The sequence below is a fragment of the Phascolarctos cinereus genome, unplaced genomic scaffold (assembly GCF_003287225.1).
Source record: "Phascolarctos cinereus isolate Bilbo 61053 unplaced genomic scaffold, phaCin_HiC Scaffold_8;HRSCAF=390, whole genome shotgun sequence".
Lineage (NCBI taxonomy): Eukaryota > Metazoa > Chordata > Mammalia > Diprotodontia > Phascolarctidae > Phascolarctos > Phascolarctos cinereus.
The window spans coordinates 63,357,798-63,376,229 of record NW_027556291.1 but is presented as its reverse complement, the minus strand read 5'-3'; the positions used below and the strand labels follow the sequence as shown (position 1 = coordinate 63,376,229).

General features: G+C 44.8%; 1 protein-coding gene across 1 annotated transcript in view; it reads left to right on the top strand.

Annotated features, from left to right (window-relative positions):
* Positions 1–2,800: 2,800 nt before the first annotated feature.
* Positions 2,801–18,432, top strand: part of MID2 (midline 2) — a 102,347-nt gene continuing 86,715 nt past the window's right edge. Inside the window, exons 1-2 of the mRNA XM_020967262.2 lie at positions 2,801–2,995; positions 16,588–17,303. Coding sequence (XP_020822921.1) covers positions 16,605–17,303 — 699 coding nt within the window. The 5' untranslated portion in view covers positions 2,801–2,995; positions 16,588–16,604. The remainder of the gene's footprint in view (positions 2,996–16,587; positions 17,304–18,432) is intronic.

Here is an 18,432-nt window from a genome sequence, read left to right as displayed (position 1 = left end):
TTATATGAAGATCATCTTAGTGGTGATGTATCATTTCACTTGGTACATATCAATTAGTGAGTCAACAAGCTAATGTAGTAAGTGCCTACTGTGTGCCAGGCATTGTGCTAAGTGCTGAGGATATAAGGAAAAAGCAGGGCAGCCAGGTGGATCAGTGGATAGAGCATGGGGCCTGGAGTCAGGAAGACCTGAGTTTAAATCCAGCCTCAGACATCTACTAGCTGTGTAACCCTGGGCAAGTCACTTAACCCTATTTATCTCAGTTTCCTCATCAATAAAATGAGCTGGAGAAGGAAATGGCAAACTATTGCAGAATCTGGGCCCAGAAAACCCCAAACGGAGTCACTAAGAGTTGGACATGACTGAAAAAAAGACCGAACAGCAACCCCTCCCTCAAGGATTCTACATTCTAATGGGGAAGACACATACTGTTTGTTATATACAGAGTATATTGGGGAAGCTACTAGCAGATAGGTGATCAGGAAAGGCATCTTGCAAAAGGCATCCTACTTGGGTATATCCATTCACAAACCAGAAAGCTTTTACAGTTGCCAAAATGGGTGCAAGCCTTTCTCTGTGTTTGGCTTCCTTGTCAGGATTTGGTCTGACCAGGTAGAGGCATTAAGAGGGCAATGAAGTCTGCAGTGCATTCCCAGCACATACGAATAATGATACCAAAAATGATCCCACAGGCTTTCACCTTATGTTTACAGATGTTTGGGCTAAATCCCCATTTGCCTGTGGCTTTCTGCTTTGGAGACTCGGGTGATGGAGAAGACATAGAAGCACCAGGGGTTGGGTCCATTGCTTGGCTGGAAGATCCTCTGAAAGAAGCTTGCTTCCTCGTTATGGCCTCAGCTCCCAGAAGCTCTGAGAGAAACAAGTGCTGTGATGATGCTTGAATTCATAGTCAGCCCACGAGAGGGTAGAGCTCTGCTCAGAAATCTTGGGAGTGCAGGGAACACACAGGACAGAGAATGGATGGAAAGCTCTCCTATAGCTAGAAGTTGAAAGATTGGTCAACAACATAGCCCCAGAGAGTGGTGAGGCCTTCCTTGTAAAGATACTACACCAAAATTACCTGTTGCCTATTGGGGGTGGGGTTAACTGGACCCCATAGTGATGGATGAGGAAGAAAGTGGGTATTGGCACTCACCTAGGGGTCAGGGGACTCTAGTGAGACAGAGCAATGTCAGCCAGGAGGTCCTGGAGCTGGTCAGTCAATAGTCAAAGTGCATTTATTAAGCGCTTAATATGTGCCAGGGAATGTGCTAAGTGTTGGTGATAACATAGAAAAGGCAAAAATACTCTCTCTGTCTTCAAGGATCTCAATCTGAATGGGCGAGACAACATGTATTTAAAATATACAAAGTAGAGGGGAAGGAATTTCCTGGGGGAAGGTACTGGTGGTGGGGGAAGGGAAAAGTTGAATTGAGTCTTGGAGGAAGCCAGGAAAGGTTAAGAGGCAGAGATTCGGGGCAGACTGCTGAAGGCCTGGCGGATGGCCAGTCAAAAGAGCATCTTCCACGGAATTGGGAGGTGGCATTTCACGTGCATGGAGCAGCCCGGAAGCCAGCGGAGCTGGATCAGTGCATGGAGGTGAAAAAGACTGGAAAGATGGGAGGGGCCAGAGTTCAAGGGTCTTTAAATTCTGGACAAAGGACTTTGCAACTGTGACCCAGGGAACAGTGAATGTTCCTACAACAATCCTGGGAAGCTGTGAAGTCAGGCCTGTGCTATCCTTGGGAGACTGAAGAGGGAGGAAATAAAGTCCAGACTGGGAGGATTTTTCCCCCCTTTGCCTCAGAGAGTCAGAATTTGCAAGAAAGTGGATTGGTGCATTTTATGATATGTAGCCATTGTTTCTTGGATTTTTACCAGCTTTTACCAATGTAATTAAACTGTTCAACCATGGCCTTGAGGTCTGAGTGACTGAAAGATGCTGCCTTTGGAAAGAACAGGTGTGGCATTGAAGTAAGAAGTCAGGATTGAGGTGAGAAGCCCGATACATAGCAGTAAGGGATAGAGCGTTGCGTGATTGACAACGACTTGCCCCAAGTACTGTGGTAGGTGAGGAACGGCCAGTCACAGATTTAGATTTAGATAGATTTAGACCCGGAAGGGACCTCAGAGGCAATCTATTTTAACTGCCTCAACTTTCTTCTCCATTTTACTGATGAGAAAACTGAGACCCAGGGAGGTAGAGTGATTTGCATAAGGTTACATCAGTAGTGTCAGGTGGCATTTGAACTTGGGGGTGGGGGGAGAGGTCCTCTGAGCCAGGGATCTTGACACTGTTATCAGAGTGTATTGGACACCTGTTACACCTGAATACCTAGCTGCACCTGCCCAGTTGTAGCCCATGGTAACAGCTCTGTTGGTTTCACGGTGGAAGACAGCGATTTCCCTTGTGTGGCTTCGTTCACAAGGTCCACAAGGTCGGCCCCGGGCCAACAGTCCACTCAGTGCCATTCTCCCTTTGTAAAAAGATAACGACGGGGCTGGGCTGGGTTTCCTCCCATTCTTTGCCCCTGTCTACGCAGTCCACGATTTCTGTTTTGCTCCGGGATGGTTTGCGTAGAGCAGCTTCGTCTGTGGACGTGGGTGGCCCTCCTGGCCTTTCTTTGGGCAGACAACAAGTGTCGCCGGCTGTTGTGGTTGAACTGTTTGTGCTGGGAACAGGCGGGGCGGCGGGGGATCAGGAGGAGGGAACGACGAAGTGGGGGGTGGGTTGGGGGGAACGGTGGAACAGGAAGGAGTTTGCACACATTTCTGCCTCCCTCCGCATTTTGCCTACTGCCGAGGCTGTCTAGGACGGTCTCTTTCCAGAGCCTGCAGAGGCGCGCGCGCGCGCGCACGCACGCTCTCCTCCGCCCTCCCCCGGGCCGGTGCGCGCGCACAGACACCCGCACGCTCCCTCTCCCTCCACCCGGCTCAGTGGGTCTCTTCTTCCAAGATGACAGGACGGAGGAGGCCAGGCTGCTGGAATCAGCTGGTACGTAGAGGAGCACTCCGGCCGGCCGGGCCTCACCCAGCGGCTGCCCGCTGCTCTCTGTCCCCTGCTCTCTTCCCCTGGGTAGGCTGCTCAGCTGCCAGGCTGCTCTCCGCGCTTTGCGGCGGCTCTGCGCTGCTAGGCTGCTCTCCGCGCCCTGGCTCGCCCTGGGCTGGAGGAGCGCTCCCGCTCCTGCTTTCACTCCCGGCTGGGAAGGAGGCAAGCCAGAGGCGCCCAGGGAATGGGAAAAGGGGGGAAGGCAAGGAAAGGCGCTTTGGCGGCTGCAGGTGAGCCCCGTGGGTGGGCGGCCGGCTGGAAAGGAGCTCTGGCCCGCTTGGGGACGGGGGCGCCGTTGCCCCAACTTCGCCCCGATGGGCGGCGGCGGGAGCTTTTGGCCGTGGCGGCCGCCGGGCCAGCCAGCAGGAAGGGAAGGAGGCCAGTGTGCGCCCAGCGTGCCCGCTTGTGCCCGGCTCCTGCTTCCATTCCTTAGGGCAGCCAACGCGGCCGGCAGAGGGCACGCCCCCTCGGGGCTTGCTTGGGCGCCTTCGCCTTGACATTCCCCTCTCACTCTCACCCCCTACCCCTACCCCGCACCTTGTCCTGCCGGCCGCCCTGCCTGTCCTGCCGTCCTGGCCCTGTCCTGTCCTGCCCTGCCCTGCTCTGCCCATTCCAACATCAAGCGATGGCGCACTGGGGGGAGATGGGGGGGGCGGCCCGGGGAAAGGGGGCGCTCTGAGGCTGGCCAGGAAGGGGACCTTGAAGATGGCGGGGTGGGAGGGGGGCGGGAGTGGCCGGGCCTGGCCCTTTGGGCCTGGCCACTTGAGCCCTTCCTTCTCTGATTCCCGTGGATGGCCCTCTCTGAGACTGAAGTTTTTGCTCTTCCACTCACCCAGAGTTTTCCCCTCTCCACCTAGTCCATTTATCCTTTCCCTCCCATTTTACCTCCTCTTTTTGAGTGTTTTCCCTTGGTTCGATATGGATGGGTGTATTTGTGAGGTGGAAGGGGTGTGTGTGTGTTGGGGGGGGGGATCTGTATGAAAGCTGGGTAATCATGTATGCATGCATGTATGCATACGTGCATTCTGTTGGCTCTTATTCCAAAGGTTACCCAGCTGAGCTGGGAAGGCTACCTTTTCCACCTTTTTCTCTAACCAGTGTTCCCATATGGAGGAGGGGGGACTGGCCCAGGGAGGGTTCTTTTATTGTTTTGTCCCCCTGCTGGGGGCTGGGGTGGGGGGGTAGGGGTGAGGGGGGTAGGAGCAGTGTCTTTCCTGCAGCTGGTTATTTCAGCCTTCAATCGTCTTTTCCCTCCCCCACCCTAAGCCTCCGCTGCCCGATTCCTTCGAAAATTTCTAAGGGGGATCAGCGGTTATTGGCTCCTCTATGACTCACAGGCTGACCAATTAGTTTATTAGAAAAATATGATGCAAAATAAAATGTCTTCTATTTGCTACCTGGAGTCTATTTTCCAGGTTGTCATTCAGGTCTGAAAGCCAAGAAAATAAGAGATTTCATCCCAGCTCGGATGCCATTTTTGCTTTGTGACCTCGGGGCAGTTGTTGAGACCTGTCTTTTTTTAGGGTATCCATTTATGTAATAGGATAATCATTTCTCCCCAAATATTGTGAAATTCAACTTTATCCTTGAAGAGGCAGTCTGGTTCAGAGGACAGAAAATTGGCTTTCCACTCAGGATCCTGAATCTCAATCTGAAAGGGGCCTCAATGCCCATCTGGTATAACCCTTTCATTTTATAGATGAAGAAACTGAGACTGAAAGAGATGAAGTGACTTGTTCAGGGTCTTAAGTAATAAGCGTCAGAGGTATGATTTGAATCCAAATCTTCTGACTCCAGAATTAGTATATTGATTCCTTCACAAGATGGAGGACCTGGGATCAAATCCTTACTCTAATGCTTTATTACCTGTATGACCTTGGGCCAGTCCCTTCCCCTCCCTGGGCCTCAGTTTCCCCCTCTGTAAAATGAGGGGGTCAGACTTGATGGCCCCTGAGGTCCCCTCCCATCTGAGATCAAGGACCCTCTGGGTCACCTTGGGCAGGTCACTTTATCTTCCCTGGGTCTCAGCTTCCCCCTCTGTAAAACGAGAGCCAGTCTCTGGAGCTAGAAGTCTGAGTCCAGAGCCAGCTCTGTACATAGGGAAAGAAAGCTAGTTATATAATGAGTAAAGCCAGGACATTGGCAAGATAAAAACCTTCACTCGCCATTATGGGTCTTCTAGATGCCAAATATACTGGTTACCTTTTTCTTGTTCTAAGCCTGGTTTTCTTTAAGGGAACAGAAGAGGGGGAAAGCAGGACTCAGGGACCTTAGGATTCATTCTGGTGAATGCAAATCGGTTTCAGTCATAGCCTAAATGATTTTAAGGTGCTCTACCATGGCTTATCTGAGTCAGTCATTTGGAAATGGAGCCTCGCCCATTTTTAACCTATGTGGGGGCAGCTACCTCATTTGTATTGGGAAGCAGCATAAGTAGTTTTTGGCATGCACACTTTAGGCATCTTTAGCATGTCGTTATAATGAGTCACAACATTTATGGAGCCCCATACCGATTCATCTGCAGCTTCGGTCTTGGGTTTTGGTGGTGGTGGGGAGGGTATCTGTCTTATCTGCTCTGGACAGCAGAGGCTGGGAATGGGAAAGGGAGAGGACAGTGTCCCGGCTCTTCTGGCTGGGTTCCTCATCTAAGTCTTGCCTCAGGCCCGTGTATCACACGAGTCCACCTCTGGAAAGTCCTGACACTAAGTCAGAGTGACTCAGTTGTTTCATTAATATGAGCAGCGTAAATTGATTTAGATGAAATTGGTTTAGTGAAGCCTTCCTCCGAGTACACGGCAGCTTGTCCCAACTTGCAGGTCCCAAAGCACTGCCAGTGGAGTTTGTTAATTGCATCAAAAAAATCGCCCTAGGTACTGAGCAGATCCACTCCTCCCTCAAAATTTGCTGACATCAAAACCATCAAGGCAGGGAAGGAAAATGAAGGGGTTGGACTCGATGGTGCAGTTTGCAATCCTCTGTTTGGGAGTACCACTGGCAACACGAGAAGTGTTCTGGTCTTACCATTCGATGGCTCTCTGTGGTGTGCAGGGGCTGCTGTTGTATTTTCTCCCTTATGTCCCACTGAGGGGAACCCAAATGCAAACCCACCCAGGCTCGGGTCTGAGACAAAGATTTGCCCTTAAGAACCATTCCTTTCAACTTCTTAGTCACCTCTCCCATATGTATAGAATATCGCTATGCCCTAGAACATTTGTATATGTAATTCAATACACTGGGCAGCCGGTGAGGGTCAAGTAGGTGTTGCCAAGTCGAAGTTGCTAATTTCTTCCTTAATGTGAAAGGGAGGATTTGCCAAGGACCCAAGTGCCCTGGATGCCTAGGGACTCCACCCCATGAAGATATGGGTTGCAACACGTTCTCAGGATACATCATGGTTCAGTAGAGTTCAAAGCTGTTTACTTTTTGCCAAGTGAAAATTTGGGACCATGATGAGATTGGCTTATCAGTCATCCAAATGGCCCTGCTATTTGTACTTTGAGTCTCTTAAAGGCAGTGATTAGTTTCATCCTGGTCGTTGGGTAGAGAGATATCTAGCTCAGTATTTTCTAACTGGGGGGTACCCTTGATTTATGTGTTTATGCTGGAAAACCTTCTAGTACTTCTTTGCAAAAAATAAAAAATAAAAGTGCCAGGTCTTCTTGGTTTTAAAATTGTTCAGTAAATGGTGGCTGCTACTGTCGCTCTTTTCCAAGGAGCAATACATTTTTCTCTAACTTCCTGAAACAGAACCCGGCTCAGGATTTGCTTTGGAAATATATATGGGAGATCTATAGTTTTTAATCCAACCTCTTCTACAGCAGCCTAGTGGTTATCTCTCTCTCTCTCTCTCTCTCTCTCTCTCTCTCTCTCTCTCTCTCTCTCTCCCCCCCTCTCCCCTCTCCCTCTCCTCTCTCCCTCCCTCTTCCCCTCTCCCTCTCCCCTTCTTCCTCTTGATTATCATAGTCAATGTAACCTGGTTTGAAAAAAAGTATATATTCAATTTAATATAGTAGTGACAAAGATCCCATCTATATTCCCTTCTCAATTTCTTTTTGTTGTCTTCTATGTACCTTCTAATTGTTTTATTGATGCTCTTTTCTTATTCCTTTCTCATATTTTCATCAAGGATGTGAGAGTATTCTTGTAAAGATTTGGTAAAGATCAAGGAAATAGGCATATGAGAAAGCTGATACTGAAAGCCTTGAGATTGCCTTTTTCTGTAGAGTCAGATTTCTGATTTTGTCCCCAGTTGTTTGATGTTCTCCCTTTAAGATGCCTTTTGTTGCCTCTAGTTGATTATTAATCATCTCATTTATTTTCTTTGCTGGTTCTCTGGGGTTTTCTAACCCTATCATGATGTTGTCTGCAAATGGGTATAATTTTACCTCTCTTTTGTCATTGTTTATGCCTTTGATTTTATCTCTTGTTTTATTGCTATAAGTTAGTATTTCTAGAACTATGTTATGTAATACTGGGGAAAGGGAGTATTCTTATTTTACATCTTTGTACTGGGAAAGCTTCTAGTGGTTCTCCATTATACTTACAGGATCAATGTAAACTTCTCTGTTTAACCTTCAGTGCCCTTCATAACCTGGCCACTTCTACATTTCTAGTCTTTTTACACTTTAATTTCCCTCCGTGTTCTGTATGATCATGAAAAGCTGGTCTCCTGGCTGTTCCTCACACCTGACATTCCATGTCTTTGCAATAGCTGTCTCTCATGCCTAGAATAGCCTACCTCCTCACCCCTGCTTTGTAGTTTCCCTGACTTTCTTCAAGATTCATTTCAAAACCCACTTTCTGTTCCGGAAGCCTCTGTCTTCCCCCTGTGCCTTCTCCTTTCAAATAACCTTCCATCTACACTCACTCTCTCACTCTCTCTCACTCTCTCTCACTCTCTCTCACTCTCTCTCACTCTCTCTCACTCTCTCTCACTCTCTCTCTCTCTCTCTCTCTCTCTCTCTCTCTCTCTCTCTCTCTCTCTCTCTCTTTGTATGTGCCTAGTTTACATATTGTCTCCCCTATTAGAATTGAGCTCCCTGAGGGCAGGCATTATGTTTTTGCCATTCTTTGTATTCCCAGTGCTTAACACAATGCCTGACACTTAGCATATGCTTCATAAATGCTTATTGACTGACTCACTCTTGATTTTAAATATATGCTTTTGATGATAATTAAATATGGCTTTTTCTATACTCACTCTTCCTTTTCTCTTTTTGGGTTGGTTTTGAACCTATGATTTCATCAATGTAGGGAGCTTTTCTGGCATGGGATCTCCCTCAGTCAGTTCATATGGGCGACTCACCACTAACTCTCTTAGGGAGGAACTGAGAGGCCCAGGGTCCCACAACCAATATGTGCCAGAGCCAAGCCTTACACCCAGTTTTTCTGTCCCCAAAGCTAGCTCTGTCTCCTTTACCAGGCTGCTTTTCCACGTCACTGCTTTTTAAGATTTTTAACACAAGCCCTGAATTTTGTCAAAGGCTCTTTATTGCTTCTATTGAAACAATCATATACATTTTGTTTTATAGGGTTAATTATGTTAGTTGTTTTCCTAATGGCAAACCATTCTTTCATCCCTGGTATGAATCCAAGTTGGTCACAGTAAATTCTTTTTTGGATACGATTCTGTAGTTTCCTTGTGAGGATTTTATTTAAAACTGTTGCATCATTCTTCCTTCGTGAGATTTGTCTGTTTGGTCTCTCTCTCTCTTTTTTTTCTTTGTCTCACCTTAATTTGGGCATTGGAACTATATTTGTTTCATAAAAGAAGTTTGCTGGCGTGCTTTTTGTTTTGTTTTTGGTAGCGTGGATATTAGTTGCTTTTCCAATGCTTGTTAGAATTCATTTGTTAATCCATCTGGACTGGGAGTTGTTTTCTTTGGCAATTCATTTGTGGCTTGCTCAATTTCTTTTTCCAAGATTGGGTTATTCAAGACCTCTGTTTCTTGTTTTGTTGGTCTGGATATTTTATATTTTTGGAGATTTTAATCAATTTCCTTTGAATTCCCAGTTTTGCTGACATCTCATTGTCTGTTGTAATTTTTGATGATGAGTTTTATTTCCTTTCTGTTTAAATGTGAATTCATCTTCTCAGTTTTTTGGTTTGGTAATTGGACTTTTCCCTTCTTTCACTCGATCAAGTTGGCTAATATTAATCGGTTTTGTTGTTTTTGACAAAGTCGGCTCTTGGTTTTACTGATCAGTTCTATGGTTTCTATTTTTAAATTTCTCTTTCTCTTAATTTTCAAGATTCCTTTTGTGTATGCTTAAAGGCCGCTAACTTATTTTCTCATCTTTTAAGTTACATTATTATTTCATCGGTCTTTTTTCTATTTTGTTAACCTAAGTTTTCAGAGAGAAATTTTCCTCTGTATACTGCTTTTTAACTGCGTCCTAAAAGTTTTGGTTCCTTGTTTCATTTTTTAGCTTTGTTAGCATAATTACTTATTGTTTCTTTGACTCTGTCATCATTCGGGATGGCATTACTTTGCCTCCAGTTGGGTCTGTATTTTTCCTTTTATTTCTTTCGTTGATTATACATTTTATTGTCTCAATCTATAAAGCATGTGTTTATTATTTCTTCTTTATGTTTATGGTTCCTTTATGTTCTAGCACATCATGACTTTTTGTAAAGGTACTGTGGCATGCTGTGAAATATGAATATTCTTTAATATTCCTTGCAGAAGGCACCATAGGCCAGTCAAGTCTAGTCAATATGACTTTCTGTTTTCCTCCCTTTTATATTTCTGTTGGATTTATCCGGCTCTGAGAGGAATACTAAAATATCTGACAATTATTTTGTTACTGTCAAATTCTTCTTGCCTTTTGAGAACATAGCTGCTGTACCATTTGGTGCCTATGCATTGAATACTGCTAATTTCTCATTGAATTTGGTGCCCTTAAGTAGAATGTAGTTAGTTTTGTTATTTTTCTCTTTTGACTTTTATCGATTTTTAGTTTCTTTATCTAAGATTGTGATGCTAATCCTTTCTTTCTTAGAGTTGCCTGAGGCACAGTAGATTTTTTTGTATCCCCTTATGTTCATTCTGTATTGTTTAAAATGAGTTTCTTCTATACAGCAAGTTGTTGGATTTTTTTTTTCTTATTTTGATGTTCATTTTCCTTTCATTGCAGAATTTAATCTATTTACATTTGAGGTTGTAAGTGTTCAGTTTGTATTTTCTTTCATCAACTATTTATATGACCATGTACATCTACATATTATATATGAGATGTCATTGGACCTGTGATTTCATTGGCATAGGAGACTCCCTCTACCAGTGCAGATAGTTGTTTAGAGCACTGAGAGGTTAAGTGACCAGGGTCACACAGCCAGAATGTGTCAGAGGCCAGACTTGAGCTCAGGTCTTCTTTACTCTGAGGCCAATTCTCCATTCTTTACAACAAACTGCTTAAATGTATATTACATATACATGATATAAATGTATTGCTTGTTATATTTGTTTTGCTACTGCAAATCTAAACCCAGTCTCTCCTCCCATTTCCTCACCCAATCCCAAACTCCTTGGGTTTCCTTTTATCATTGCTCTCCCTTGCTCTTGTTTAAGCCTTCTTTTTCCCAGCTCAGGTACAAATATGGTACCTAACTGTCCTTCCCACCACTTCCATTTTTCTGTGTCAGTGTTACTGATTATAATGCCCCTTTCCTAGAAGTATTCTCTTCCCCCTGCCCCCTGAGGGGTAACCTCATTCCTTCTAGGATTCTCTACTCTAAGAGTTCTTAACTTTTCTTTGTATGGAGGGTCTGGTGAAGCCAGTAGATCCCTTCTCAGAATTATGTTTTTAAGGAACTGGGAATGCTAAATTGTAATTAGAAAATAAAGATAATTTCCCCCCCATCCAAGTTCCTGGAGCTCCTGAAATCTGTCCATGGACTGGGTTAAGAAACCCTGCTCAACTCAATTCTAGTTGCTAGGAATGCTAATTCTTAATGGAAGTAGGATACAGTGGCAAATATTCCATGAGGCTAGTCTTGGGCTGGGGTGGGGGTGGGGGGCAGGTCTGACTGTTCTTTCCCTAATCTCTTAGCCTTTTTGATGTCACACCTCCCTCCCTTTGAACCTCTGAAACCCTGTTCTTCCCTCTCTGAGTCATCCCTCCCCAAATACCCAACTACTTCCTCCCCTGCCCCCCTCCCCTGCCCCCAGTGGGAATTAGCACTGAGTGTTTATAACTGCAGGTTGTATAAGCTGATTGGGTCCACCTCCCACCCTCCCAAAGTAGGATTCCTTACGAGACGCTTGTCTCACTCTCTGGCCTCTGAGGGGCCAACTGTATGCTGTTCCTCCCTTGTTCACCATACTCAATTTCCACTGTATTCTGTCCCCTCACCAATGTTCCATTGCTGTTATGCCAGCCAGCACTCCCAATGGTGGGGGGGGGGGAGACGGACACTGAAAGCCTCTTGTCTATTTCTTGAGTGATGACCACTCATTATGGTCACCTCCCCCCCCCACCCCCGCACCTTCATTCTCTCCTCTTCCTGGCTGAGATGCATTCCTCTTTTTTTCCCTTCCACCTATAATATTGATTTATTAATGAGGGGCTGAGAATTTTTCCCCTGAAATATTAATACATACTGTCTACCTAGTCTCTCGATTTTTCCTGTTACATGTTTTGTTCCTTAGCTTAACATTTTTCTTTTTTCTTTTGAACTCAGCAAACGTCAACAAGCAGCATTTCAATAAACAGGGAACAGAAAAGAATGTATATGAAATTATAAACTTCTTTTAGGTAAAGTTTTTTTTTTTTACATTTAACATGGTAATAACAAAACTGCCCCGTGTCTTCTTATGGACTTCCTTCTGTTCTCTTTGTATTTTGGGGGTTCATTAACGTTCTTTTCTTCTTTTTGTTTTTGTTTTAATTTAGTATTGTATTTTTTCTCGATCACATATAAAAGCATTTTTCTTTTTGAATCTCTATCACTACTCACCCACCCTCATTATGGCTCCCTCCCCAACAGAAACCTCAAATACATTCAGCGCCGAGAAAGAGCGCTTCAGCTATGACTGAAAATGTATGTCTTGGTCTGTGCCTCAGTCTGGTCTATCACCTTTCTGCTTTATCATCATTTTTCCAAAGTCAGAATTGGCCACTGCTTTGATCAGTGTTCTGCGGTCTTGCAGAGTTGTTTTCTTTTACATTATTTTCATCATGGAGTAAATTGTTCTATTCTGCTCATTTTACTCGGCTTCAGTTCATACACATCTTCTCTGAATCCATCATATTCTTTTCTTTTCATGTAATGATACCCCATTATATTCACAGACCATCATTTGTTCTGGCATTTCTCAGTTGGGCACCCCCTTTGTTTTCAGTTCTTTGCTACAACAAAAAATAAGGCTATACATGTTTTGGGGGACCTGTGGGACCTTTGTCTCCATCTTTGAACTCCTTTGGCATATATGCTTAGCAGTGGACCAGTTTAGTGACTTTGGGGGTAGAGTTCTAAATTGCTTTCCCAAATGGCTGGAGCAATTCCTAGCTTCACCAGCAGTGGATTCTTGGTGCCCACCGTCCTACAGCCCCTCCAACAATTGCCATTTTCCTCTTTGTCCTTGTGACTGATCTGATGGGTGAGTGGTAGAACCTTGGTTGTTTTAATTTGCATTTCTCTTGGAGCATTTTTCACATGATTGAGTTGGCATTTCTTTGTTTGGAAAATGCCTCTTATTTTTTTGACCATTTATTTGTTAGAAAACGGATTTTTGTTTTCCTTTGAGTAAATTGCCTGTATGTCTTAGGTATCAGACCTTTATCAGAGGACTTTTCTCTGATTTTCTTCTTCATGAGACTATAGTTTTAGAATTGGAAGGGACCATAAAGGTTATTAAGTCTAACCTTCTCATTTTATAGATGAGGAAACTGAAGCTTAAGAAAGTTTGACTTGCCCAGGGTCACACAACCAGTAAGTATCTGTGGTAGGAACTGAACTCAGGATTTTTGTTTATAGGTCCATCATTCTACCATACCATTCCAAGAGCCTTGTCGCTATCCTGGCTCCTGAGGGCTGGTCCCTTAGGACACTACTGAGAGGGGTGCTCCAAGAATGCTGTGCACTGAAGCCTCTTAACCACCTTTCTGTGCTGTTTTTATTACTTTTAATCAGTGGTCAGTTTCTTCTCTCTGTCTGTCTGTCTCTCTCTCTCTCTCTCTCTCTCTCTCTCTCTCTCTCTCTCTCTCTTTTAGTTTCTTGTTTCCCAGGCCCCATCTCTGCACTACTGCCTCTTTTCCTTCTTAGAACTCTAGGGTGGGTGGTCTAATTTATAGGTGTCAGTTTATCATTGGAACAGAGGAGGGAATCTGTAATCCATGGGTGTGCCCTGGAGTGATGGTACCTCCACCCTCCCCTAAACAGGGACAGTCCTTCTCCCAAAACTGAAAGTTGACTTCAAAGCCGGGTGCCCCAAATTACAGTAGCCACGAGGGTCACGGGGCAGTGGGTGTGGGTTGTTGGAGTACTGTAAAGGATAGGCCGGTGAATTGGGTTTGGGGTATTTTTTTTCTGCAAAAATTACATTGAGCAGGGTTTCCTCATTCATCTTATTCCTGGTGAGCCTAAGTTATGAAGTTCTTTATGCTAGTTGATGTTGTGGGTGGAAGTTGCCCTTAGGAAGCCATCTTCACACCATGGTCATATGATTGCTTCTTATGAATACTAGGGCAAGTTGACCCAGTGTCCGGTGAATCTTTTTGTTGCCCTTCCACCTTACAGTGTGATCAGCTCTCTTAACGACCTTTATTTCCATAAAGCCCTGTAAGCCATCCTTCCATGGCCCAAAAGCTAATGGGCTGTCTCCTCAGGGAGGACTTAAAGGAGAGCTAGTCCAAACCCCAAATTTCATAGATGACAAAACTTGGATTGAGAGAGGTTCAGTGATTTGTTCAAGGCTGAGTATAACAGAGCTGTGATTCAACCCGCTTCTTCTCATTCCAAAGCCAGCCCTCTTTCCACTGTGCTGTGCCACCTTCCATTTAGCTATAACTTTCTTTCATCTTCTGGCTTCATTTATAGTGCGAATGTCAATATTGACATGACTCAGTTCCTCCAATAGTATGTTGACTCACTGATCGTTGAACAAAGATTGCACAGTTAGAGCACCAAGAGTTAGGTTACTGTTGATCGACTCTCGAAAAGTTCAGCCCACTGCCACCATCACTGAGGAACCAGAAGGGGACCACCCAAGACTGAGGACCATTTGTGGCTTGCCCAGCTATAGAATTCCTCACCTGGTGGCCAGCCAGCTGGTGACAAGCCTCTCTGTACTTAGCTGGGCTGGTCCTCAGAAAGCAGACACGGTCTGTCACCAGGCTCAAGCTCAAAGCTTTTCCAGTATGTTAGAATATGCCAGAGTTTACACCCTGCTGGCATGGCCTCTGAAGTTACCACCATGTCACAATGCGGCATCAGAGAAGGAAGAATTCCTTCATGGGGGAATAGACCACCTTTATAACCAAAAAATCCCATTCAACATAAAATCTCGTGGTCTACAATTTATGCTGACAAGAGCACACTATATCAGTGTGGTAGAAAAGGGTTACAGGACCTGGTTTTCAAATTTTCCCTTTGATACCTAGAGCCTGTGTGACCTTGGGCCAGGTTCTTCATGACCTTGGGCCTCAGTTTCCTCTTCTATCAAATGAGAAGGTTGGGCTAGATGCCTCTGAAGTGCTTTCTGGTTCTAAATCTATGACCCTCTGTGCCACCTTGAGGGAGTCACTTAGAATCTCTGGGTCTCAGTTTCCTTCCATGTAAGCATTTGAAATTGTTGACCACCTCCTTCTTCTGGATACTCTCTCCTCCCTGGTCTCTCCCCAGGCTTCTGGCATGGCTTACTTTTCTTTTCTCTCCGTGACTTCATCAGTTCAACTACCATCTCTCTACAGATGACACTGAGATCTATCTATCTGTCCCTCATGTCTTCTGAGCTCCAGCCTGTTGGACATCTCCACTTGTATAATCTCAGAGGCATCTCAACAGATCCCATATGAAACCTCCTTCCCCCTAAACCCACTTTTCTTCTTAACATCTCTATCCTATTGAGTGAAAAACCATCATTCTTGTGTTCACCTCTCACCTGGGTCATTGCAGTAGCCTCAGAATTGGTTTCCCTGTTTCTTGTCACCCTCCTCTCCAATCCAGAGGCCACACTGTTGCCAAATTGATATTCCAGAAGCATAGGCATGACCAACTCACTTCTGATTAGGAGCTTCATTTGCTTCACCATTGCCTCTGGGACAAAATGCAAGCTTCTCTGTCTGGCTTTGACCTCTCTTCCTAGATTGATTTCATCCATGTTCCAGCCAAACTGTCCTCTTGTTTTTCTTCTCTCCTCCCACCCCAAACAGGATTCCATCACCTGGCTCTGTGTCCTTCATCCTCTGTCTAGGATGCTACCATCCTCTACCCTCTTCAAGTTCTCCATCTTCTACTTCCAATCCTCCCCCTCCCCTCCCCAAAGCCCTGATTCCATTATTTTTTAAGAAGTATTTAATTATCCTTAATAACCTGGATTCTAGCGAAATTGCCTTGTCTTCTAGTAGGAGACTGACCTTCATTTGGAGCTACCAGCAGTCATCTGACTGTGAAAGAAAAACCAAATATTGGACACTCCCTGTGTTCTATACAGATTGGGATCTTTGGCCTAGTTTTTTTGAATTCATTGTGTTTGCATCTCATTCCTAAGCACCTAAGTAAGATCTTTACAATCTATTATTGCCTTTTAGTTGATTTATGGCAGCATCCAAGGTCCTTCCATTAGTCTCTAAAACTTTTCAGCCCACCTGCACCCTACCTCCTCTTCCCTCTTCTCTGTTTTGTCAACTTGCCCTACTCCCTAATTTCTTTTGCCAATTTGCTTTACCCATCTATTTGTCCCATTACCTTTTTTTACTTGCCTTGCCAACTACCTTCCCCTTCCGGCTTCCTTTTCAGGTCCTTATTACTTAATCTTGTTACTTCTTCAACTTTGGTCACACGAGCTCAAAGTGAGATCGTTCTCCTTCCCATTTCCTTCACTTTCCCCTCCCTAAACACAGTCTCTAGCCTTTTTCAGGAATCAAAAGCCCTCTATTTCATCTTTACAATTTCCTATTTCTTATTCAGCTCAGTCATCTCTTCTCCTATTCCTTCTCCCATAACCTTCTCTTATAGCAGCTAGAAAGTCAAGTAGACTCAGGCATTTTAGAAGAATTGTTAAAATTACAGAAGTGAGGGTAGCAAAGATTTTCTGTTTAAGTCTTAACTAATGAGGCATTTCAGCTTACCTGAATGCTTCCTATCTTTGAGCATGAATCTTCATTTAAAAAAAAAAAGTCTTGTGGCCCTGGAGTCAGGAGGACTTGAGTTCAAATCCGGCCTCAGACACATAACACTTACTAGCTGTGTGACCCGGGGCAAGTCACTTAACCCCATTGCCTAGCCAAAAAAAAAAAAATCTTTAGCTTCAGATTATGGTACTAGGAGACCATTTGCTTAGGGAATTCTTACTAAGCCCTCTTTTGTGTTGCAGGTGAATAACCAGCCTCCATGGTTCTTAATGGACCAACAAGATTATTTTCATTAAAGATGGAAACATTGGAGTCAGAATTGACCTGCCCAATCTGCCTAGAGTTGTTTGAAGACCCCCTCCTGCTTCCATGCGCCCATAGCCTCTGCTTCAGCTGTGCCCATCGTATCCTCGTGTCCAGCTGCAGCTCTGGGGAATCAGTTGAGCCCATTGCCGCTTTCCAGTGTCCTACTTGCCGATATGTCATCTCCTTGACCCATCGTGGCCTAGACGGCCTCAAGAGGAATGTGACCCTACAGAACATTATCGATCGGTTCCAGAAGGCTTCTCTGAGTGGGCCCAATTCCCCAGGTGAGAGCTGCCGGGAGCGGACTTATAGGCCCAGCCCCACCATGTCTAGTGAGCGAATTGCATGCCAGTTCTGTGAACAGGCCCCACCGCGTGATGCAGTGAAGACCTGCATAACCTGTGAGGTGTCTTACTGTGATCGCTGCCTCCGAGCCACCCACCCAAACAAGAAGCCCTTCACCAGTCACCGATTGGTGGAGCCAGTACCAGACACACACCTTCGAGGGCTCATGTGCCTGGAGCATGAGAATGAGAAAGTGAACATGTACTGTGTGGCTGATGACCAACTGATCTGTGCCTTATGCAAACTAGTGGGGCGCCACAGAGACCACCAAGTGGCATCTCTTAGTGACCGATTTGAGAAACTCAAGGTAAGAGATCTGGAAGTGTTCTGACAGTCTGCTCTCCCTGCTCAGGGCCATGTAGTCCTTGAGTTTTCATGGGCGTGGGTAGCTTTTCTCATGTGACCAGGCAGTTTTTTCTACTTTGCATTCGAGAGGAATACCCATTTTTAAGAAATAGCTCTACTCCTATAATTTGTCCACCTATGCAGACTCTTGTTGGATTTGGCATCACAGAACCTGGGTTCAGGTCCCGCCTCTACCATTTAATGCCAGTGTGACTCTGGGCAGTTCCCACAGGGGTGAAGAATCTTCAACCAGCAAAACATCAGTTTTACAAAACAAATCCTTTTTTAAGGGGATTTGTTCTGGGAAGTTTGGATTCAAAGGGCCGCACTTGAGGCCCTGCCTTGAGGCCACAGGTTCACCACCCCTGACTAACTTCTCTTTCTTCTGTTTTAAAAGGAGCGAGGTATACTACATGACCTCAAAGGTGTCTTTCTTCCAGATCAATGATCCTAGGAACTCTGTCAATATATAGTCAGAGAATGTGAAGGTAACCAGTGGCCTATTACCTCTACAGCCTAGTCAAGTCATCTGATGGCATCTAGCTATAGCTAATATAATATGGGCAATAGCTAATAATAATAGCTAGCATTTATGGAGTGCTTTAAGGTTTACAAAGCACTTTTCACATGTTAATCAATTTGATCCTCACAATGATGCTGGGAGGTAGGGGATTTTTCTTATCCTCGTTTTACAGATGTGGAAACTGAGGCACATAGAGGTTAAATGACTTCCCCAGGGTCACACAGATAGTAAATGTTTGAAGCTGGATTCAAACTGAGTTCTTTTGACTCCCAAGTCCCAAGCTATATCCGCTGCTGCCTAATACCTTCCCAGGTACTGGAAAACACTACATGGTACATGTGTCTTCTCACCCATCCCTTAGCTCTTTAAAAATAATTTTTTTTGTTGCTTTCTGCTTGACAAATGCTATGAAGCACAAGCATTTTCATGTTCCCAGAACAGAGAAGAGGATTTGATTTGAAGCCACACATTTCTATTGCATACTGTTTGCATTTTCAAAAACAACATAAACAATTCAACATGTTAATTTCAAAGCTCTTTTTTTTTTTAAGGCAACTGGGGTTAAATA